Source organism: Sapajus apella, unplaced genomic scaffold (genome assembly GCF_009761245.1).
Source record: "Sapajus apella isolate SASKATOON/1434 unplaced genomic scaffold, GSC_monkey_1.0 scaffold12, whole genome shotgun sequence".
Classification (NCBI taxonomy): domain Eukaryota; kingdom Metazoa; phylum Chordata; class Mammalia; order Primates; family Cebidae; genus Sapajus; species Sapajus apella.
Window position 1 is genome coordinate 23,295,174 of NW_022436952.1, and position 23,864 is coordinate 23,319,037.

A 23,864-nucleotide genomic window follows, 5' to 3' on the forward strand; every position below is an offset into this window, starting at 1 on the left:
AGCAGTGGCTGCGTGCGACAAGGCGGCGTCTTTGTCTCCAGGTAGGGGAATAGGGGGATGTCCAAGCCTCGTGCCCATGCTTGAGCACCCCCACCCATCCCAGGGCAGATAGGAGCTGCTTCCCTGTGCTGCTCAGATGAACACCCAAAGGGCCAGGGGTGCGACGAGAGGCCGCAGCCACAGTGGGGGGTCGAGTGGCTGTGGGTGACCAATTAAACCCCAAGCTTGGCGGTGCTGCAGCTGGTTCACAGGAGGCCCCATGTTTAAGCCTCACCTGGTAGAGTCCTCCTGACTCAGTCACCTCTTCCATGCTCTCCTTCCTGCTCAGGGACGAGGCAGAGTCCTGGGTGATCTCACCTCAAGGGAGCTGCAGTTCAGCCCTGGAGGGAAGAGAGTGTTCGCCAGGGGCTGATTCCCAGCCTCCAGTGCCTTAGGGAGGAGAAGGGGGCTCACACTGTGGGACACCCTGGGCCCAGCCAGCTGCCTCCACCCAAGGGCTGCGGAGCTGCCAGTGGTGGCCAGAGGAGAAGCAGCAGAGTGAGGGGAGGGAGAGGGTCAAGGTGTGTCTGGCTCTGGAACGGGACGCCTGGTGCTACATCCTATTGAGTGCTGCAGGGAGGTAATGCACGTGGCCTTTGTGGTCCCTTCCAAGCAGAGGGGATCTGATTTTAGGACTGCCTGTGTCCCCAGTCTGTATATAGGCTCCACTGGGAAAAAGTCTGAGATATTGATGTAGGATGAGTCCGGATGTCACTGGAAGAGGCAAGGATGAAAGCTGGGTTGTAGCCTCTAACTAGCTGGGTGATGCCGCTCTGGCAGCTGGGCCCCTCTGAGGCACTATGGCATCACCCACACAAACAAGGGGCAAAAGGACTCCAGAGGGAAGCTGGGCTGCATGGCCCATGAGGCCCCCTGGCTCCAAGCTTTACCAGCAGCTTCTCCATGTCCTTGGACCCCAGGCCCGGAAAGCCCTCACGGAGCGGCAGAGAGACCTGGAGATGAAGACGCAGCAGCTGGAAATCAAGCTGAGCAACAAAACAGAGGAGGACATCAAGAAGGCGCGGAGGAAGTCCACACAGGCTGGTGAGTGCCGGGCACCCACCTGGCCTGGTCACTGCGCACAGGGGAGATCACTGAGCTGGGAGATGGGGTGACTGGGGAGGGGGCATCTCTCCTTTGCAAGACTGCAGGGGGGAAATTACTTCCCTTGTCTCCCAGGAGGTACCCCGTCTTCTCTTCTCTCTGGCCCACACCCAGGGATCTCAAAGGAAGATACTTCGGGGGTCAGAGGAAGGAAACAGGCCAGGCTAGTTCCAGGTCATGGCAGAGGCTGGACTGCTTACTCCCTCCCTAGTGATGGGTTTTTTTGCACAAGCCCCAGATCTCTGACCAGGAGGTAGACAGACTCCTTTATGTGCTGATTGCTCAGGGCCCGGTCCCTGTTCAGAGCCCACAGAAGTGGACAGTGCACCCAAGCGGCCCACCTCCCCAGGAAGCGATGCTCTTAGGTTCACCTATGGTGATGGGCACCTGCCCTGGGAACAAAGGCTGACATTTTATTTAAAGAAATAACCAGATTTCAGTGTCTCAAGAGTCTCCCAGTCAGTTGGTTTCTGCTTCCACCTAGTGGTAAAAGTTAGCTAATACACAAAAGAAGAAGAGAAGGCCTGGGAGAACCAGTGAAAACCTCCATAACTAGATCTAAAGGAAGCTAAGTTGTACTGCACGTGAGGACATGCGTGTTGCCTCTGGAATTACCAAGTGTGCTGTAGTATTAGAGTTTGGTCTGTAGGTCACTTTCACCTTAATTTCTGGTGAACCTATTACAATTCACTTCATTATGGAAGAAAGCAACACCTTACATTTGAAAATAAGGTAGGATAGAAATTTAATAAACAATGTAATAGAAGGACAACATTTATTATACAGATTTATAATGCACAGTAATAAGTTTCTGCATCCAGAAGTAGAAGCCACGGTATATTTGTTGGTAGAGGGAAGGGGGACCCAGAAGGGGAAGAGATCTGTTTAACATTATTAAGTTATTTTAAAAAATAAATTATAGGCCAAGAGCAGTGGCTAACACCTGTAATCCCAGCACTTTGAGAGGCTGAGGCAGGAGGATCAATTGAGCCCAGGAGTTCAAGACCAGCCTGGGCAACATAGTGAGACCCCATCTCTACAAAAAACTTTGAAAAAATTAGCTATGCATGGTGATACACACCTGTAGTCTCAGCTACTCAGAAGGCTAAGGTGGAGGATGGCTTAAACCCAGGAGGCTGAGGCTGTAGTGAGCTGTCATCATGCCACTGCACTCCAGCCTGGGTGACAGAGACTCTGCCTCAAAAAAAAAATGTATTGCAAAAACAGTATGGATACATGGCAAAATATTTTAATCAGCACAGAAGAGTAGAAAATGCTATTCACAGAAATCATCACCATCACTTCCTAGTGTTTTAATTTTTAAATATTTAAATTTATATAAATTGGATCATATAATTTATCTTCTGAACCTATTTAATTAATATGTCCTGGAAATATCTCTTTTTCATTCCTATAAATGTTTTTACCCATCTATTCATGCATCCCAAACTTTTTAATGGTTGGCCAGTGTCGAATTGTGTGATTGTACCCAAATTGATTTCATCATTCCCTTAATTGAGGCCTAGGAGTCATAGATTGTTTGAGTGCTTGCCAGCCAATGGAGCTCTATACCTGCATCTTTGTGGGTGCCTAAGACCAGATCTGCATACAGAGAGAATATAGATGCTGAGTCAAAGGGCATTTATTATTCATCTTGATGGATACTTCCAAATTGCTTTCCAGAGAGAGCACCCGCCTACAGCATCTATGGGATAACACCTGTTCTCTAAATGCTGGTCGACATTGTATGTTATCAAGACTTGAAATCGTTAGTGTCTGGGGAAAAATGATATTTTGTATTTAATTTGCTTTTCTCCATAAGCTGGGTTGAGCATATAAAATATACATATAAATCATTTTGCACTTTCTGTGAACTGACTAACGCATATCCTTTCCCCACTGACCATAGATTCTTTATCTATCGGGGAGATGAACGATTGGTCATTTTAATTACTTCCTAGATGGTCATTTGTCTTCTGGTTTTGTTCTTTGTAAATTTTTTTGCTTGTTGATTTTTTTCTTGCTGTTTTTCTGTACAGCAGCATTTCCCATATGAAGTCTAGATTTTAGAACTGACTTAGATCTTTTTTTATTTTTTAATCCCCTAGAGGTTTTTTTCTTTTTTTTGTTTGTTTCAGGTGTTTCTTTTTGTTTTTAAAACAGTAAAATATTTAACCCACCAGACATTTATTTTTCCTTACACTGGTGGCCTAACCATATTCCACAGGTTCTTATTTGTGGTGTTTTCATTTCTGCTATTTTTCAATATGTTTTGCTGTTTGGGCTTTCATTTAATCTTTAAGCCAAGAATTGGTTTGAAGAAAATCTTTACCTTTTTATAGGCAAGGGTTTTGTTATTGTTGTTTCCTAATCTTGCTGGGGTTTTTTTTTTTACATAGTTTTACTGCATTGTCATCAGATAATACGGACTCTCCTTCCTGTGGTTGGGAATTATTTTGTGATGAAAGTGGCAGTCCTTAGACCTAACTCTAAAACACCGCCTCTTGAGCACTCACTGTGTGCTGGCCTCCATGCTTCACAGCACTGTCTCTTTTGATCAGTACAGTCCCCCTGCAGGGAGGTATTTTTATGCTCTTTACAAGTGAGAAGACTGATGGCAGAGAACATCGGAAACTTCCATGAGGTCCACAGTGATGCAGCGGCGAAGCCAGAATTCAGCCTCCTCTCATTCCAGAGACTCTGCTTGTCGCCATTTTGCTGGCTAGCCTGCTGCTCAGAAAATGCCACCTGTTCTTTCCTTTCATTCCTTTCCTCCCTCTTCCTCATCTTTTCCAAGGCTACTAGAAGGAAGGACATCAGATCCTCAGGGATCGTCGTCAGCATCCTCACCACCATAGCCCATGTTATTTGGTTATCTATGCCCATCTCTACTCTAAGTACTTTCTAGATACTGGCATATTTATTCCTCATAACAACTTGGTGAAGGCACAATCATCATCTGCATCTGTACTTCATCCCCAGATGAAGAAACAGAGGCATGGGTAGGTTAATTGACTTGTCTACTATTACACAGATAGTAAGTAGTTGAGCTAGGGTGACAGCAAAGGCATTCTTATCCCACAGTCCCTGATCTTAGCTGATACTATTCAAAAAGATCCAATTTCTTTTTTGCTTGTTTGGGTGTTTTTTTTTGTTGTTGTTTTTTTTCAGTCCCAGCTTTTTTATTTTTTGAGAAGGAATCTCGCTCTGTCACCAGGCTGAAGTGGAATGGCGCAATCTTGGCTCGCTGCAACCTCCACCTCCAGGGTTCAAGCGATTCTCCTCCTTAGCCTCCCGAGTAGCTGGGACTGCAAGCACACACCACCACGCCCAGCTAATTTTTGTACTTTTTTAGTGAAGATGGCATTTCACCATGTTGGCCAGGATGGTCTCGATCTCTTGACCTCATGATCTGCCCGCCTCAGCCTCCCAAAGTGCTGGGATTACAGGCATGCATCCCCATGTCTGTCCCAGAAACGTCCAATTTGAAGCTCTTGGGCTGCCCTAGGGAGAAGGCACAGCCTCCTTCACCTACTCTGTTTCCCAATGCTGTGGAAGTTCCTGAAGCAGTTTCTCAAAATCAGGATTGCCACACAGGGCTCACGGAGTTTCACAGTGTACATGCATGGAGCAGCATGCCACTCTCCTCCTTGGCCAGCAGGAGCTCTTGGTGGAAATGCATCTGTAGTCCAATATCCACTTTCTTCTCTCTGGTTCAGTGTTTCTTGGGATCAGGATCCAGTCATTGGTCTTGAACCCAGAACAAAATGAATAAATTCCTTGGTGTGGGCTCTGTTAGCCAAGGCACAGTGCTTGCCTTTGGTGTGTGACGCAGCTAGGGGCCTGGTTGGCACCTAGGCCTTGGGTATGGAGGCATAACCTTCCCTGTTCTTTTTTTTTTTTTTTTTAAAGACAGAGTTTTGCTCTTGTTGCCAGGCTGGAGTACAATGGCGTGATTTCGGCTCCTGGCAACCTCCGCCTCCTGGATTCAAGCGATTATCCTGCCTCAGCCTCTCCAGTAGCTGGGATTACAGGCTTGTACCACTATGCCTGACTAATTTTTTGTATTTTTAATAGAGATGGGGTTTCACCATGTTGATCAGGCTGGTCTTGAACTCCTGACCTTGTGATCTGCCTGCCTCAGCCTCCCAAAGTACTGGGATTACAGGTGTGAACCACCACACCCAGCCCCTTCCTTGTTCTCTTTGACTTCCCTATCAGAGTACCTATGAGCATCAGCGGTGATGCTACAGGAGTAACTTGGACTCTCCTCAAACTACAAAATTCCAATCTCGCATTCTGCTTCTAGAATTACTACAGAAAATCACTTCACTTTGGGATTCACTCATGAGCTTTTTGCATCATGAGCAAAGATCATGATGCCTTCCTCTTGCTGGAGCCCTGTGAAGATGAGGAAGCTACACTGAGACAGAGCTGTGCACAAGAGCTGTGCTTCTCCGCCTGCCATGTGCACATGCATCACCCGAGCTGCTTGTAAAAATGCAGTCTCTGATTCAGTAGGTCTCAGATCTGCCCTGGGTTTCTGAATTTCTAGCCAACCCCAAGGGATACAGGTGCCCCTGGCCCACAGACTGATTTGTGTAGCAAGGTTCCAAGGTGCTGGGACGCTTACTCATGTTGGCAATTACATTGTGGTGCGTTTTCTTTTGAATTACAAAATGTTCCAAACATGCTTATGATAACAGAAAGTAATAGATTAGTCATAAAGATTTAATAGTTATGTTTAGCTCTTTCTGTGATGAAATAAAATGCAATAGAAGGAACTGATTCCTGCCCACTCACCCTTTCTCCGTTTCCCAAAGGGCCACTCTCCTGAAGTTGGTGTGTGCAGGTCCAGTGCGTGTTTTAGTCTGTGACTACAGATGCTGCTTTTGTGTTTCAGAAGGACATCTTGCAGTGTCTTCATGCACACACACACACACACACACACACACACACTCTGCAAACTTATCTTCCTTAATTCTTCTTCATACCAAATTGTGTGTGACATGTTTTAACCGATCTGGATTCCCCAGTGTAAAATAAAACTGCCATCTTTAGAAAGGGAAACATTTCTTGGGCTCATGAAAGGATCGGGGGTCCTTGGAATACCCTACACACACACACACACACACACACACACACACACACACACACACCATCCTGAATCCTTACAAAATGTTTGAAACATACATAAGATAACAGAAATTAATAGACTAGTCATAAAGATTTAATAGTTATATTCGCCTATCTTTCTGTGATGAAATAAAATGTAATAGAAGGACTATCTGGGGTCAGGCTTCAGGTGGACACCTGAGCTGGTTTCTCATGGGGCTGGGTTGCCTCTTCCTGCCCTGGCTCTGCTTTCTTCTTCCTACTGCCATCCCTTTTCCAACTTTCCAGTGGCCACCATGACCCCGGGGAAAGGAGAAGGCTTGGCTATGGGGCACAGGCTGGGGCACGGAGTAATGGCAAGGATGGGATGGATCATGATGGTGACTGTGGTCTTTTTCCAGGAGACGACCTCATGCGCTGTGTGGACCTCTACAACCAGGCCCAGTCCAAGTGGTTTGAAGAGATGGTGACCACCACACTGGTAAGTGGTCACGGATGTGTGGACATGGCGGTGCAGGGGCTCACACAGAGCAGCCCCTGGTGATGGTTGGTGAGCACGGGGAGGAAGGGGTGGAGTGACCCTAGATGTGGTCATCAAATCTACTTCAGCGTTGGGGTCGAAACCTCAGTCCGAGCCAGCTTATGTGGTTACAGATCTCTGCCCCAGCATTTCCTAGCTGTGTGGACGTGGGCACCGTTGGGTTGGGTGTGGCTACATCCTTCTCAGCCTGTCCCCTGAGAGGTCAGGGTCAACTGAGGACTCTCCCCAACTAAGTGGACAATGGCCTCTTTAGGAAAAACAGCCAAGCTATAGGAAGAGAGGACCCCCCCACCTCCCGCCACACACGCACACGCATGCACACACAGGTCTTCAATAGGAGATCCTTGCAAGGTGGCTGGATGGCTGAGATTGGAGCTACACAGGAGGGTGGGGGGAGGCCCCTGACCAAGGGCGAACAACAGGTCGTAGGGCCGATGATGCTCTCCTGAGTATTTCTTGTAAAGGGGGCAGCATCTCCTTATCGGTCAGCACCTGCCTGAGTGGACAGTGAAATGTGACTGGTGCTTGGGCCAGATGGGCCAGGAGACATTATGCCAGGTGCTCATCGGATCAACCCACAGCCTAAAGCCACCTCCTGCCCATCCAGCACAGGACTAACCAGCTGCCTTCCCCAGGTGTCAGCCCACCAGAGCAGATTAGAGGCCTCCACCAGGGACAGTGACCTAGTTTTCCTCCTGGTTAATCTAATTAAGCCCCCTGCTTTACTCCCCTTTCTGTTTAATCACCTGGGCAGTGACCTAGTTGTATACAGAATAACAGCCTGATCCCCTAGATCCCAAAGACACAAAACCATCTAGAAACCAAAGGATAGGCCCCTTACCCTCTTCCCTTTGACAAAGGCTGCTCCTCGTGGAGTCCCGTCTGCCTCCCTGGCCTGGCCCCTATTGCGGCCACAGCACTAGGCGTGGGCAGAGGAAGGGAGGCTGTTCCGCAGAGACCCAGGAACGAGGTCCCCGGAATGTGTGGCATGGAGCTCCCACATGTGTCCTCCTGCTGCACCCCATCAGGGCACCACAGCTAGGGCTGCCTGGGTGCAGTGTCATGAGTGACAGCCCGATGGACCCTGGTTTAAATCCCGTCCCTCCCATAATTCCATATCGCTTTGAGTGAGCTGTGGTCTCTCTCTGGGTGTTAGCTCCCTTGCTTGGAGAATAGAGATGATGACAGAAATGATCTCTTAAAATGGTAATGAGGACAATTAAGGAATACACATAAAGCCCTCAGCACTGTGCCTGGCGGAGCAGGCTTTCGGGAAGTAAAACAGCAGCCGTGCTGTCATCATCTTCACCTTCACCCTGGACACGGGGCACGCTCTTCATGAGACCCGAGAGAGCCAGATGGGGCAGGATGTCCGCAGCCAGTGTGGTCTTGGTGGGAAAACCCCAAAGTAGAGGGGACGTGCTCAGAGCTCTGTGGTCTTTGCTTTCTCGGCAGGAACTAGAGCGGCTGGAGGTGGAGAGGGTGGAGATGATCAGGCAGCATCTGTGCCAGTACACGCAGCTGCGGCATGAGACAGACATGTTCAACCAAAGCGTGAGTTTCCAGCCCTGCGGGGCTCCCGGGCGGCACAGGGCCTGTGGAGAGCCACCCGGCGCTAGGCCGTGGTAGGTGAAGTGACCGCTGCAAGGAATCTGTCTAAAGGTGGGCAGTGGGCAGATGCTCTGGCCTAGGGGTGGCCTCTTGGGCTGGACCTGTCCAGATTGTCCTGGACGTCTGTGTGAATCTGCCCCTGGTACGTGAAGTGGACGTACGTGAGCTGTTAACCTGAGGAGAAAGAAGCTCGTGATAATTCCAGTAGCCAAAGACATTATTAAATTTCTTACAAAATAACGTAAAAACAACTTCCAGAAATCTTCAGAATACCTAAAGCCAGAGGTGTCTTTGCCCTGTTCTCTGGTGGTAAATGTGGGGTGAAATGGAGAAAGGGGTCGCAGACCTTGAGCCTTTAAGGCCCTCATGGCCTCTCCTCCAGGCCTGGGGCCTGGCAGTGTGAGAAGCAGGGTCAGGATGTGTCCTGGGCTCCCCGTTCACAGCCCTCTGCATGTTTGTCCCTCAGATGGGCCTCCCCTGGGACCCAGAGCCCTCTAGGGAGGCTGCTCTGACAGACACGAAGGCGAGGACGGCATGTCTCCAAGGAGACCTCCCCAGCTTGGCCACCATCTCTCACAATGTCGCGTCTTCTCTGTCTCTTGCAGACAGTCGAGCCCGTGGATCAGCTGCTTCGAAAAGTGGACCCTGCCAAAGACAGGGAGCTCTGGGTCAGAGAGCACAAGACGGGCAACATCCGCCCTGTGGACATGGAGATCTAGACGGGCCTGTGCAGCTTTGGGGGGTCCTGCCGGGGAGAGGGGCTGGGCTCCCACCATGGGGCCTGTGCTGAGTGGACGCCCCCCTCCCTCTCTCCTGGGCCACTGAGGAGAGGGGAGAGAGCTGGTGATTCCAAAAGGGTGACCCGGACAGCCCAGCTGGGGGCTCTCCCATATTCCCAGGCCCAGAAGACAGACCCACAGCCCTGCCCTTGTCTCTGAGGCTGAAGGCCCCCGACTCCTGTGCTGTGCTTGCCACTCTGAAACAAACAGGCTGGAACTTTATGGTCCCTGCTGAGCTCTGTAGGGGTCACCGTCAAATGCTTGTGCCCTGGAAGCCCCAAGGCTCTTCCTCCAGCTGGCACCCTTGTCTCCAGGGTTTTGGAGAATCAGGGGAGGGACATCTCTGTCTCTAATCCAGGTGTCAGGATCAGAATCGTGGATAGCAGGTGCCATTCAGCTCCCAGCCGCACCCAGAATACTTTGCAGCCCTCCTCCTTTATTTTTTTTTCCCCATTGCATTCTGGGAGCCCATGTCCGGCTTTCTCGGCCACCATTCATCATCAGGGGTTTTAGGAGGAAGGCTTGGCTCCTGTCTTCCCAGACCCACCCTGCCTGGAGAGGTCAGGATGGAACTACCTCATTCGGCAAATTAGCCCCAAATCGAGCGCTGAATCATGTCTCCTATGAGATCAGGCGCCATCTGTAAAGTCTCCTCTGGAAACGCCAATCCACCCTTCCCTCAGCTGCTTCCTCGGGGAAGCCCCTGTCCCCACCCTGTCACCCCTTCCCAGTCTCATTAGAGGAAGCTTTCCAAAGTTCTCAAGTTATCAAGACCTCATCCAGCTCGTCCAAAGGCTTCAGGGATAGACATGAACCAGCTCGTCTCAGAGGCCAGCAAGCTGGGGCCTGTCCACCATGGTGCCCTCTGCACCTTTGGGCTGCCCTGGCCCCCACCCTCCCAGGCTGCCCACCATGGGCTTGTAATGGGGCTGGGTCAGTCCTACATGGGAGACGGGTCAGGCACGTCTCTGCCATCCCCCAGATGGCTGTGTCTTCTTGTGCGTGGCAGGGCTGGGACTGCTGTCCCTTGTATGGTTTTCTCTCACTGGTGGGCACTGGACAGGCATCACAGATGCTCTTGTGGCCATACTAGGTTGCCGCCTTCCAGGCAGTGTCCTGCCTCCTTGGCTTCTAGCTCCTTCTGCACATTCCAGAGCCCTGCACCAAGCCCTCCTTTCCCACTCTCCATCTTCCATTCCCTGGAAGAGTCTGGTCCGAGTGTGACTTAGGAAGCTTTCAGTGCTGCCGTTGGGTCCAGCTCATTATGTCTCCCGTTCTCTGCCACAGCAAACACATTCTCTACCACGTCAGTCTAGAGAGTCAGCCCGAGGGGCTGGGAGAAGCACGAGCGAGGGCTGGATTCTAGTCGGGAACCCATTCCCTGGAAATCCATCTTTCTTCATCCTTCCCATTGACCACTTTGGGTTTGACCTGCACATCTGTAATGAGGGCAGAATTCAACAAGCACAACACTGGTCTTTCAGACTCACGTGCTAGAAACTGATGACTCATTAATCTCGAATCTTTTGGCCCCTCTGTCATCGAATGAGAATTGCCTTGTAGTTCACATTAGAAAAAATGCCCAGCATACTAAAGTAAACCAAACGTTGTCACTTTTCTCTTGTTCTTGAAACACTGCAACCAAAAAGTCCAGCTCAAAGGCCTTCACCAACATGAAGACGGCCTGGTAGGATCTGTCCATGGCATGGGGAATCACTCTGTCCAGATCTGGGGTTGGGTCATGACACCAGCTGCCAATTTTAGAATATTATTTCTCGGTTTCTTTATGAAAAATGGGTGCTAGTGGTAATTGCTTTGTGGCTTAGTAAACTACTTTGTGGATGATTTCCAAACATTCAAAACCAATAGCCTTGTTATGAACACAGATATTTTGAGTACGATACGGCTCATTGACTTTTCCATTTCCATCTGAGGATTCCAGAGTCCTTGGTTCATCCCTGGGATGGAGTGAGCTCTCTTGTGTCTTCCAGGGTAGCTCAAGTTGGCCCAGTTTGGGCCAGTCCATTTTTGGAGGTCACTCTTTCCCCCTCATCCCCTCATCACCTTCTCTTTAACCCCTTCATGTCCGTCCTTCCTTTCTTCCCTCTGTTATTCATTCATCAAGCAAGTTAAAGCGATTGTGCTAAGATCTAATCTGAGGACACCATACGGCCCTGTCATCAGGGAAGCCCATGATCTCTCGTTTTCAGGGTCCTTACAGGTCAGTAGCCTTGGCATTCACATATAGGAACTCTGCAGAATTTAGGTTTTCAGAGGTAAGTCTATTGTGCTGATTAATATCCATTCATTTATTCAGTGAATGCGCAAGACAAGCCAGGCATGCTGAGAAGTGATGCTGTAGTTTCGTGTAAGAGCGGTGCTCTTCCCCTCTCCTGTGTTCTCCACGTAACAGGGGAGAGTATAAGAACATTGTACCCTCCCCACACTTAACCCTCTGGGATTCTTTATTATAATATAAACTACTGCTCTGGGACAGTTACCTGTTGGATGGAAGGTAGACAGAAACAAGATCTTAATCACCTGGTCCCCAGACCCTCACAGCTCATATCCAGCTTGAATTTCAGAAATGCCTTTGTTTGCTGTGAATAACTCTTTACAAATGGGCAATGGAAGCCCAAGGATAGCCAGCGAGGTTGTGAAATGGCCAGTGAATTGAGAGCAGGGCTGGAGTCGACAGTCCAGGCCCCCTACCCCTATGAACAGGGGCCCCTTTCTGGTTGGAATCAAAAGTAGGCAGGTCTGGGCTGTTCTTAAGAACATCCATATTTCATTTCTGAGAACAAGTCACCCCCTTCTATCTGCCTCCACCCAGGAGACTGGTGCACAAGATGTGTTTGTGAAAGCCTAATTTAAAATGAAGAGGAAAAAAAAATCCTGACGCCAATTGTGTTCAAAGTGAGTTGGTTGCTATGACAACCTCCAGGAAGGGCCACTTGTTACCCTCTCTTCTTTCTAGTGCTTTCCATCAGTAGCAATGCATAGGTCACTTGAGCCATGGGGACCCTTGAGGTTCTGCTAGTAGGACCACCCTGGGCCTCCTTTCACCTCCACTCAGCACCCTGTTAGCCAAGGAGAATTTCTGCAGTGGGGCCATTGGTCAGGGTTGGTAATCAGCCGGGCACACCGAAAGTGTACCAACGAATTCACCCACCAGGAGTTTGTTTCTCTACCCTTTGTGAAAACCCATCAATTACTAGATTAGTGGATGGATGCATAAAAATCTGGGCTGAGCCAAAGTCCCTTTTGGAAATACAAGCCATAAAATTGGAAGGGCATCAGAGACCTTGGCTTGTTTAGGTGATTTTTACTTCCAGCTGCAGGTAGTCTTGGCAAGGAGCATTTAAACAGACGGCTACAGATGCGCTCATTGTGTGGGGTGCAGATCAGCTGCCCACCCACATCGCCTGGGCATAGTCTCGTCCCATAATCCTTCCCACCCCTAAAAGGCTCGTCGCCATCATCTTTTCCCAGGTTTATTGAGTTATGATTGACATCCGGTACAATCCACCCTTTGGAAATAGACGGTTCTATGAATTTTGACAAATTTCGCGTCTTGTGACCACCAACAGCAACCTATTTTTATCACTCCAAAAACTTCCCTCTTCCTACCCTCTTTCCCTGGCAACCCTCATTGGTGATCTGATCCTATAATTTTGCCTCTTCTAGAATGTCATATAGGTGGAGTCACACCGATGTAGCCTTTTGAGTCTGCCATCCTTCCCTCAGCTTAACGCTTTTGAGTCTCTCATGATGAGTGCGTGCAGTTCGTTCCTTCTCGTTGCCTGGAAGTCTTTCATTGCATGAGTGCACTACTCTGCTTCTTTAGCTTTACACTGAGCTGTTTTCCCTGGAAGTTCTTGGCCCAGGGTCTTCAACTTGTTTGCACGACCACTTCCAGCTTGCTGCTTCCTTCGGCTCCCCCAGGCTCCTCCTCTGCATGCCAGCTGTGCCCACAAGCAGTTCTTAGGGCTCACACTTGCCTTTTTGGCTCGTGGTGGGTTTTTGATAGAGCAGAAAGCAGCCAGGGATGGTAGGGGAAGGGATGGATGGGCACTCAGTTGCTGCTCATGTCTGCTGCAACCTGAAGTTAGCATCTCAGCCAATAGATCCTCTCCCTTCTGGGACCCACGCTTCAGTGTCACACGGTCCTTGGCATGTATTGAGCGTTGCAGGCTTCAAAAGATGAACAGAAGCAGCATGGATGAGAAGCCTGGGGCTGGCCCTGGGGCTCATCACGACGCTTTCCTAGAGCTGTTGCTTCCTCTGCAAGCTGAGGGTGTTTGTTCTAGATGAGTGTCTCAGGCCACCAGCCACTGCATGCACCTCCTCCCCTTTTCATTTCCAGTGATGTGCCCTGTGCACATATGTGTTCATGCTGTGTCTAGCTCTCATCTGCACAGTCGTGCGTAGAATTGCCTCAAGTCCTGGTGAGAGAGCGAGAGATGCCTTGGCACTTTTCCATTTAGACTCAAATGGAGCTAAAATTAAGAGTTGTGAGCTGTTAAGAATGAGGTAGTTTCTCCTAGGACCCCCCCAAAGAAAGTGCAAGTAATGACTGTTTGGGTCTCATTCACCGGTCTTGGATGGTACGTTCTGAAGTCTGCTCCCCAGAAGGCAGGACAGGCGTGAAGCTGGAGTCCTTGTCGCAGCTGGAGCGTTTCTCAGCTGGTGGTCACACAGCCTGGCCTGTGCCTGCACTCCACTGGATGGTGGTTCATGGTGGCAGGGACAGGACCACACCCAGCTAAGGCCAGGCCAGACTGAATGTTACCCCCGAGGTAAACACTCCTCTAAGCTGTCTCTTGTTCATGCCCCCTGCTCAGTGAAAGGTGTGCCTCAAGGCCATCTGGGTACCTCTCTATGCAAACCAGAGACATTTCTGGATCAAGGCCAGGTGAAGATGGGGGCCGGGAAGCCAGAGCTACCAGGGCCTCAAGGAAAGGAGCCAAGGATGCTGCTGGGACTCTGCTGGGTTCAATTTTGCCAGGGAGGATTCTTGTCTACCCCTCAGGAGTATTTCTGTTGAGGCTTTCCTGGAGGCGAAGAACCAATTCCTATAAAAAGTTTTCAGGAAGTTAAATCCTATCTTGTTTTTATTTTTTATTTTTTCAGCAGGTTAGAGTGAGAATCAGAGGACAAAAATCAATCTGCTTCTCCCAACTTTCTAAATGCTGGGGTATGGCTGTCAGGAGGCTCTGTTGGGAGGTGTCTCGGGGTGGGCTAGGGTTGGGGCGATGGCCTTTGGAGATTGCGTGTGGTGTTCGGGACTGTTTCTTGGGGTTTGAGGGAAACTTCTAGTGGGATTGCAGTGGAATGTAAAGAGGTCAGGGCACATGGGTGCTCTGTTAGGGTGGGGTGACTCGGAGACCTAGAGGGAGAGCCTGCTGTGCAAGGGAAGAGCAAGGACTGGCCCTGTTCTGCTGCCTCCTTTGTCCCATAACCTGAAGTTAAGTCACATCCCCTGTTGGGACCTCTGTGCACTCATCTGTCAAGTGGGGACACTTCCCTTCCAGCATCACCTGCAGCAGACGGGCTCTCGGGAGTCGTGGGTTCCAGGCAGCCGTGTGGACCCAGGGACAGACATTCAAAGGGACATCAGCCATCCTTGGTGACAGGGGCCCCGACGTAGCATCCCTTCCCTTCCCTTAGGAAGGAGATGACTGGAGGCATCCCCTTCACAGACACAAGCACATCGGCAAACCCTATGAGAGTGGAATTTTCTAACAAAATAAACTTGCTCGTTTGATCTGTTTTCTGTAACTTTTGCTAAATACTTTATACATTTTTCATGTTAAAGAGCCGTGTCTCCCGCCAGCACACCCCACCCTGGTATGAATGTGTTCCCTCCACATTGTATATCCTTCCACCCTCTGGCTGCCTAGATTAGTAAATAAAATTGATGTAATATAATTTATAAGTAACACTGTTGAAACCCTGATCCCAGTGGAGGCTGTAGCCCACCCTCCCCTGCGCCGCCCTGTTATCGCATTTGTGTGTATTAATGCTGAAGAATTAAATGTTTAAAGAGTTTAAATTTTGAAGGCGTTTGCTATATATAATTGTCCTGCATTATTATAAAGAGTTTTCAGGAAGTTAAATCCCATGTTGTTTTTTTCTTCGGCTCTGTGTGTATACTTGAGATGCTTAGTTTCATCCCATATAAAATAAACTGTCCAGAGGCACTGGGTTCCCCTGGGCGACCCTCTTTCCTGGAGGGTTGCCACATTCTCCGTGTGACCTGTCTCAGCATTCCTCCCAGGCTCTCAAGATTGGTGGTGATTTCACCTCTGATGACTTAGTGGGAGACAAAGGGCACCTGGACACTGGCGCCGAGATGGATGCTATGTTCCTGGCCTCAGGCCCCTCCCCCTGGGGACTTCCTGTCTCTGTGGGCTCCAGTCCTCTGCCTCCCTCCTGTCTCTGGGGCTACTGGTTGTTTCTTTTCTCATCCCTGCCATCCATTCATTTATATATATATATATAAATTTTTTTTTTGAGACAGTCTCACTCTGTCGCTCAGGCTGGAGTGCAGTGGCACCATCTCGTCTCACTGCAACCTCTGCCTCCTGGATTCAAGCGATTCTTTTGCCTCAGCTTCCTGAGTAGCTGGGATTACAGGCATGCACCACCTTGCCCAGCTAATTTGTATATTTTTAGTAAGGACAGGATTTCACCATGTTGGCCAGGCTGGTCTCTAACTCCTGACCTCAGGTGATCCATCCTCCTCTGCCTCCCAAAGTGTTGGAATTACAGGCGTGAGCCACCTCACCCGGCCCCATCCATTCATTTATTCATTCAATAATTACTGAGCATCCAGTGTATGCTGGACACTGCTGTAGGTCCTGGGAACACATCAGTGGGAGAAACAGAGTCCTGCTCTCAGGGAGCTTACATTCTAGCAGACAAAAACAATAGACTCAGGAACTACGTTCTGTGGTATGAGTGTGGACGGTGTTAAGTGTTGTGGAAAAGAAAAACGGGAGAGGGAGGGTGAGTACACTGCAATATTCAATAGGGTCATTGGAGTGGCATCATTGAGACGGTGGCATTTGATCAAAGACAAGGAGATCTGGGAGGGAACCTGAAGGTCACTGAAAACAAATGTTCCAAGCAGAGGAGATACCCTTGAGAAGGTGGCAATTGATCAGAGACAAAAAGACCTGGGAGGGACCCTGGAAAGTCACAGGAGGAAAATGTCCCAAGCAGAGGGGAGATACCCACATGTCTGTGGCCAGCCCAGCCTGGCTGGAGTGGAGAGAGTGAGGAGGGGACAGCAGATGAGGACACTGGGTGACCCTCTTTCCTGGAGGGCTGCCACCTTCTTCTATGAGCCGTCTCGGCGTTCCTCCCAGGCTCTCAGGATTGGTGGTGATTTCACCTCTGATGACTTAGCTGGGAGACAAAGGGCACCCGCCCCGTTTCATCCCTCCTTGGCACCTGTGAGAAACGGTGGGATGAGGGCCAATGCCGCCTGTTGCAGGCTTTTGGCTTTGACTGGGGGAAGTGGGCAGCCATCGTGCGTGACCTGATTTCGTGGCTATGGGGCTCACTGCGGGGCTGTGAGGGGACAAGCAGAAACTGGAGGAACTGTTAAGAGGCAGATGAGGCCGGTGCAAGGGAGGCGGGAAGAACAGTTAGGTTCTGGATGCACCCTGAAGGTAGAGTCAAGATGATTTCTTGAGAGACTGGAGTGGGTTGTGACCAAAAGAGGAACACTATGGATGACACCAAGGGCCTCCATCTAAGTCATCAAGAGGACAGATTGTCGTTTTCTGCAATGGAGACAGCTGAGGGAGGAGGGTCTTTCCCCATTCTCTTTCTCCCCTGTCACGTTTTCCATACCCCCTTTTCCCTCTCGATGCAGGCTTCCCTGTAGGTGCTGGCACCAGGCCAGAGGGCAGGAGAGTCACCTTGGCCCTCAGCTCATACCCGCAAGGTTGAGCAATGGGGAAGGGGTGGTGTCTGGGTCCCAGCTAATGGCCAAGATGAAGCTCCTGCTTGAGCTGACAGGGCCAGCCAGCTTCTGGGAAGCATCTTTCAGTCTAGGCAAAGCAAGGACGTGAACTGGGATCATCTGCCTGGAGAAGAAGCCTTCTCAAGAGCAGTCTTTGGGGTTTGGGAGAGTTTATGGCCTCAGCTCAGACTTAACAAATCCACTCATAATACATCATCTCCAACAACTTGTTTGGCTAAGGAACATAAGCTTTCCCTCTGATAGAAGATGTTTATACAGGTTTTCAAACAAACCTCCAGGACATGACCCCTCACTCTCAGCATCAACACAGCTGCCTGCGGCCTCCTGGGGCCCCTCCTGGGCACAGCAACCTGGGGAATGTGGACTGTACCAGGCTGCTTCTGACTTGGGTCCAGCTCCTTCCTCCTGTGCCCGGCTGGTAGGAGAGAACAGCAAAGACTGGCGGCCTCTGGCTGCCTTCTGCCTCGCCCAGGGCCTCTTTCATTGCCATGGCAACCCCAGCTCCTCACCTCCTTGTCCTCTAGGCTCAGGCCTCCTGTGGTGTAGACAAAGGAAGCCACAACAGTGTTGGACAGTGCAGGCCTAGACTCCTACAGTCTTTATCATGCAATGTGAAAATGAAGAGTCAAGGGATGTCTGGGACCCATCCACTCACCCATCCATGTGCCTACGGCTTCTGATGTAAAGTCAGACAAGAAATGGTTGGCGTCACCAGGAAGCATGCAGTTTCACGCCTTTCCTTAAAAGGTGAGCTAGCCACCTAAAAGGAACTGGGATCTGTCAGTTTGTTCGGGGTCTCAAACTGAGGGCTGCAGGCTGTGTGTGCCATTTGATTTTGCCTGTCCTGTTTCCCAGACAACAATCTAGCCAGACAGGTGGCAGGCCTGGGCTTTCCTTCCTCCTGGCATCCCCATTTAGCAGCACGTGACCCCGGACTGGCGACATGCCTTTAGGAGCATCCACGTCTCACCTGTCACACTGGCCTGGCCATCTGCAGGCTTGATGCGGACAGGAGTGTGATCCAGGAAGCACTTCCTGCAGCTCAGAGCAAATGGCCGCCTCACGCTCCCTCCATCCCCAGAGCTGCCTCAGGGCTGCAAGGAAGCTCTGGAAGTGAATGCGATTCCATGGTGTGGCTTGGGCTCGCTTGGTTCATTTGTTTTCAAGATTGGTGACTGTCCTGTTTCTAACTGCTCTTGAGAATAAATGCACACTGCAGGATGGTGAAAGCCTAGGAGAGAAAGGAGTCCTGTTAAATTGTATTCTCTCACAAAGTGGTGGGAAAAATTAGAAAGTTCACACCCACCGCCCCCCCCCCCAACCGTCAGGTTTCTTGAGAAACTTCTGAAATTACGGTGAACAGGGTGGCTGGGAGGGATGAGTCAGCACCTCAGTGCCTGAACCTCTCATTCCTTTCTGAGCGACACCAGCTGGGCCTGGCAGGTGGCTTTCTCCCAGCAGCAAGGACCTACCTTCCACTGCCACTAGGCTGTTAGGAAGTAGGCTAAAAACCCCACTTTACACCTTGAGATTCAAGGCAGGTGGATCATCTGAGGTCAGAAGTTCGAGACCAGCCTGACCAATATGGTGAAACCCCCGACTCTACTGAAAAAAAAGAAAAGAAAAAACTTAGCTGAGCATGAGCATGGTGGCAGACATCTGTAGTCCCAGCTTCTCTGGGGACTGAGACAGGAGAATTATTTGAACCCAGGAGGCAGAGGTTGCAGTGAACCGAGATCATACCACTGCACTCCAGCCTAAACAATGGAGGGAGACTCATATCTAAAAAAAAAAAAAATACACTTTACCTGCCTGGAGACTGCAGGGTTTATTCTTCATGGGCAAAAAGAGACAACTCTCCATCCACAGTGGCAAGGCTGGGGTTCTGAGTGTGTCCCCACCCACCCCCATTCCCTCACCCCCTGCGAAGCATTGCTCTCTGCTAAGCAAAGTGCACGCCCACACTCCCTTCCCTCTGGGTGACAAGAATCCAGGTGTGTAGCGTCCTCACTAGGGCGCTTTCTCGAGCTCCGTACTCCCCCTGGGATGCAAAGCCTGCCCTCACACACCTCCCTGTCTCGGGCCACTCAGGGATTTACCCATTCACTCAGCAAACACATTTTCTTGTTGGCTCACTCCCAGCGCTGTGCTCTGCTGCAGACGGGCATGGAGCCGCAGATAGATTGTGTTTGGCCCACGTCGCGCTTTTGAAAATTTCCAATCAATTGCCAAAGTTGAAAAGTGTGCAAACTGCATCTAAAATTATGATTTCTGGATTTCTCTTAAATCATTAAAAAATAAAATCTAACGGTCCCATGGGACCACATTTGCTGGCAGCCCCTTCCCAAGGTGACACAGGCCTGGCGGCTCCCTGCTGTCCCACCTGCTGGCCACCCCCCACAGGGAGTTTACCTTCACTCCCTGTGACTGATGAACAGAAAGAAAACAAGTAAGTGTTTAGCATTAGCTGTGTGCCAGGTTCTATTCTAAGTGTGTCACATGTATTGACTCACTTCAGCCCTACCATGATGGTGAGGTAGACGCTATGATACCCATTTATTCAAGACTCACTGGGGGCCCAAGCTTGTCAGGCACCGTTCTGACAATGGAAATGCATCTGGGAACAACGCAGACAAAAACTCGTCTTTCAGGAGCTTTCATTCCGATGAGGGGACATGGGGCATGCCGATGATGGTGTGCTGTTATAGATAGAGGGTCAGTATACATAGCCCTAGCCAGGAAGGTGACATTTAAGCAGAAACGTGACTGCAGTGAAGGATTAGAAGACTGTCCCAGGTGGAAAGAGGTTAGGAAACATGCCTGGGGTCACATAGCTAGTTAAGTAGCCAAGCTGGGATTTGAACCCATGTTGGTTCCAGAGCCTGTGCTCCTAACCACTGAATTCTAGGGCTCAGTGGGGGGTGCCAGCCCTCCCTGAGACACTCAGAGTTAGTAAGGAAGAGAAACAGGGAACGTGGTTGCCTTACAGGGCTGGAGCTAGTGGTACAAGAGCTCCTAGCTCTGAAAGTTCCAACCTCCTATTTCGTTCTAGTGTCCTTCCAGGAGGCGGAGATGAATTGCCTGCCTGCCCTGGGCTCTTCGCTTTAATCTCAGTAGGGTTCTGGGAGCATCCCCCTGCCACCCTCCCCACAACCACCACCTCCGCAAAGCTCCTGGGCCCCTCCTCCCTTCAAGGATTGGGAAGAACTGGTCTCAAATCCTCCTAAGCCACCAGCATCTCTGTCTTCAGCTCACAGCAGACCTGAGCCCCAGCCTGCAGCCAGGGCACCACACACGTCCCACCCACCCAGTGACTCCCCAGCTGCTGCCCACTCTTCCTCACTCATGGGGAACAGCAAAAGTGGGGCCCTGTCCAAGGAGATCCTGGAGGAGCTGCGGCTGAACACCAAGTTCTCGGAGGAGGAGCTGTGCACCTGGTACCAGTCCTTCCTGAGAGACTGCCCCAGCGGCCGTATCACCCAGCAGCAGTTCCAGAGCATCTACGCCAAGTTCTTCCCTGACGCTGACCCCAAGGCCTACGCCCAGCATGTGTTCCGCAGCTTCGATTCCAACCTCGATGGCACCCTGGACTTCAAGGAGTATGTCATCGCCCTGCATATGACCAGCGCAGGCAAGACCAACCAGAAGCTGGAGTGGGCCTTCTCCCTCTATGACGTGGATGGCAACGGGACCATCAGCAAGAATGAAGTGCTAGAGATCGTCCTAGTCAGTGTCCCCTCTCCCCTTGTGGCTGGGCGGTGCCGGGGTCACTCAGGGCTGGGGGGTCCCCTGCTGCGGCTGCTGCAGTGGGAGTAGAGCTGTGGGTGGAGGGGGGATTCGGGCCACACTGGCTCTGAGAGAGTGGTGCTCCGAGATGCTGATATTGGTAAGAGGGGTGGGCACTTGCCCACAGCTTCATTTCCTTCCTGAAGAAGAATCTGAGTGTTTTCTAATATAGTCGTGTGATGCGTGGCTTAGCCATGTTCAGATCAACAATGGACCGTATATACCATTGTGGTCCCATAAGATTATAATGGAGCTGAAAATTTCCTATTGTCTAGTGACATCATAGCAAAGTTACTTTTCAAATGCATTTGGTGTAGCCTAAGCGTAGAGGGTCTAGAAAATCTCCAGTAGAGTACAGTCATATCCTGGGTGTTCACATGCACTCCCCACTCACTCACTGACTCACCCAGAGCAACGCCCAATGCGGCAGGCTCCCCTCAAGGTAAGTGCCCTAGACAGGTCTTTATACTGTGCTTTTACTGTATGATTTCTATATTTGGAAACGTTTAGATCCACAAATACTAACCATTGTGTGACAACAGCCTGCAGCATTCAGGACAGCCACATGCTGCATGGGTTTGTAGCCTAGGAGCAAAAGGCTGGACCACAGAGCCAGGGGGTGTCGTAGGCTCTACTCTCTGGGTTTGTGTGAGGACGCTGTGTGATGTCCCCACATGGAAACTGCCTAATGATGTGTTTCTCAGGATGTATTCCTGTCTTTGAGTGGCACGTGACTATATTTACATTTTTTTTCTTTCTCTCCATCCTTTGTTTCGTCCTTCCTTTATTAAAATGTCCTTTAGGCCGGGCAAGGTGGCTCACGCCTGTAATCCCAGCACTTTGGGAGGCCAATGTGGACGGATCACCTAAGGTCAGGAGTTTGAGACCAGCCTGAACAACATGGAAAGACCCCGTCTCTACTAAAAATACAAGATTAGCCAGGTGTGGTGGCGCATGCCTGTAATGTCAGCTACTTGGGAGGCTGAGGCAGGAGAATCGCTTGAACCCAAGAGGCGGAGGTTGTGATGAGCTGAGATTGCGCCATTGCACTCCAACCTGGGCAACAAGAACAAAACTCCATCTCAAACAAACAAACAAACAAACAAGTCCTTTAAAATTTTCAGCAGTACACATTCGAGTTGAATCAACGATTAATTCTAAACACACAATATGCTTCAAATATAAAGTCGAAAAAAGTCAAAGTTGAGTAAACTCTGAGTTCTAGTCTTAAGGTTCTCCCCAGCGCCAGGTGGGTCACCGCACTGCCCATAAGCCCCCGCTTCCCACGCGCGGCGTGGCTCCGTGGCTCCTGGCAGGTTCCCTTTGAGGCACACACGCTTCCACATGGTTCCCAGCACACCTTCTCCTCCGTCCATACTGTCCTCGTGTGAGATCCTTTGTTGTGAAAGTAACAGCAAAAACCACGATTACTTCGCACCAACCTAGTAGGTGTCTTGAAAATGGTTTATCTAATAGAAGTAACTGATGAAATTTAGAAGCATAGGCAAAAGAGACTAAAAATTGCCTCTAATTCCAACATCCAGGGAAAATTTTTCTTGCTATATCAGTAGACACCTTTTCAGTCTTTTACCTATATAATATTAAACAATGTTAAAGCTATGACATATTCATATTTGATTTTTATCATACATTTTCTTTTATCATGAGTGCTTTCCGCATCATTACATATTCTTCCAAAACACTTCTTTTTTCTTCAGATGGAGTTTTGCTCTTGTCGCCCAGGCTGGAGTGCAGTGGCGTGATCTCAGCTCACTGCAGCCTCTGCCTCCCAGGTTCAAGCAATTCTCCCATCCTGCCTCAGCCTCCTGAGCAGCTGGGATTATGGGCACCTGACACCACGCCCAGCTAATTTCTGTATTTTCAGTAGAGACGGGTTTTCGCCAGGCTGGTCTCGAATGCCTGACCTCATATAATACACCCACCTCGGTCTCCCAAAGTGCTGTGATTATAGGCCTAAGCCTAAGTACCCAACCTTTTCCAAAACACTTTTAATAGCTGCTTGGAGTTCTAGCTTATGGAAATGTGGAAATTATTTAACATTCCTATGTTTTTGGACATTAGGGTGTTTCCATTTCTTTCCTATTATACCAGTTCTCATTTCCTTCCTTTGATATTTTTCACTTGTTCTTTTTCAGTTCTGCTGCCCCTGCCACTCGGTTTATTGTTCTAATTCCATTTCTGTTAGTAGAGAGACTGTTTTGTGCATTTGTAATCATGCTTTCATTTGCATGACTGCAAATGCACTAAAATCTTCCGCTTTTATTAGGAGAAACCATAAATAAAACAGCAACGCATACAGCTTGTGGTCCATGGGTTGATGCTCAGTGCTCGGCTCGGGTCTCCTGTTCCGGCAGATTTGTGTCACCCTCATTGCTGTCTTGGCACAGCCTGCAGAGCAACCTCCCCAGGATTGGCTGTGGGGTCTCTGGGTGGCCTGGGACAGGAACTAAGTCTTCAGAGCTGCATCAACAATGTGGGACCTAGCAGAAGCCTACAAATGGATACTCCCTGAAGAAAAGGAGGAGGAAAGGGAGGAGGGGGAAACGAGGGAGGGAAAAAGAAGGGGTAGGAGTCAGGAAGGAAAGAGAGGGAAGCAAGGGGGAAGAAAGAAGGAAGGGAGGGAGGGAGAAGGAAAGGAGGAGAGAAAAGAAGAAAGGAAAGGGAGGGAGGGAGAAGCCATCAGTGGCTGAGGCTGTGCAAGGTGTCAGAAGGCTCTGCTATTCGCCAGATTCCAAGTTCATGGGCAGAGCACTCACTGGGGGAGTCACAAGTGAAGGATTCTAGCCCCAGCTCTGACTCCAACTAGCTGTGTTGCTGTGGTTAAACCATATAACCTTCCTGGACCCAGGGTGAGGATTTGATTATTTTTGCA

The 23,864-nt window shown here is 49.9% G+C and overlaps 2 protein-coding genes across 8 annotated transcripts in view; both read left to right on the forward strand.

Annotated features, from left to right (window-relative positions):
- Positions 1-15,308, forward strand: part of GAS7 (growth arrest specific 7) — a 277,284-nt gene extending 261,976 nt beyond the window's left edge. For all 7 annotated transcript variants that reach the window (XM_032280280.1, XM_032280285.1, XM_032280286.1 and 4 more), the window contains 4 exons: positions 960-1,083; positions 6,660-6,739; positions 8,255-8,353; positions 9,016-15,308. In XM_032280280.1, the coding sequence (XP_032136171.1) occupies positions 960-1,083; positions 6,660-6,739; positions 8,255-8,353; positions 9,016-9,129 (417 nt within the window). In that variant the 3' untranslated portion in view covers positions 9,130-15,308. The remainder of the gene's footprint in view (positions 1-959; positions 1,084-6,659; positions 6,740-8,254; positions 8,354-9,015) is intronic.
- Positions 15,309-20,088: 4,780 nt separating this feature from the next.
- Positions 20,089-23,864, forward strand: part of RCVRN (recoverin) — a 9,985-nt gene continuing 6,209 nt past the window's right edge. Inside the window, exon 1 of the mRNA XM_032280287.1 lies at positions 20,089-20,911. Within this exon, the coding sequence (XP_032136178.1) occupies positions 20,531-20,911 (381 nt within the window). The 5' untranslated portion in view covers positions 20,089-20,530. The remainder of the gene's footprint in view (positions 20,912-23,864) is intronic.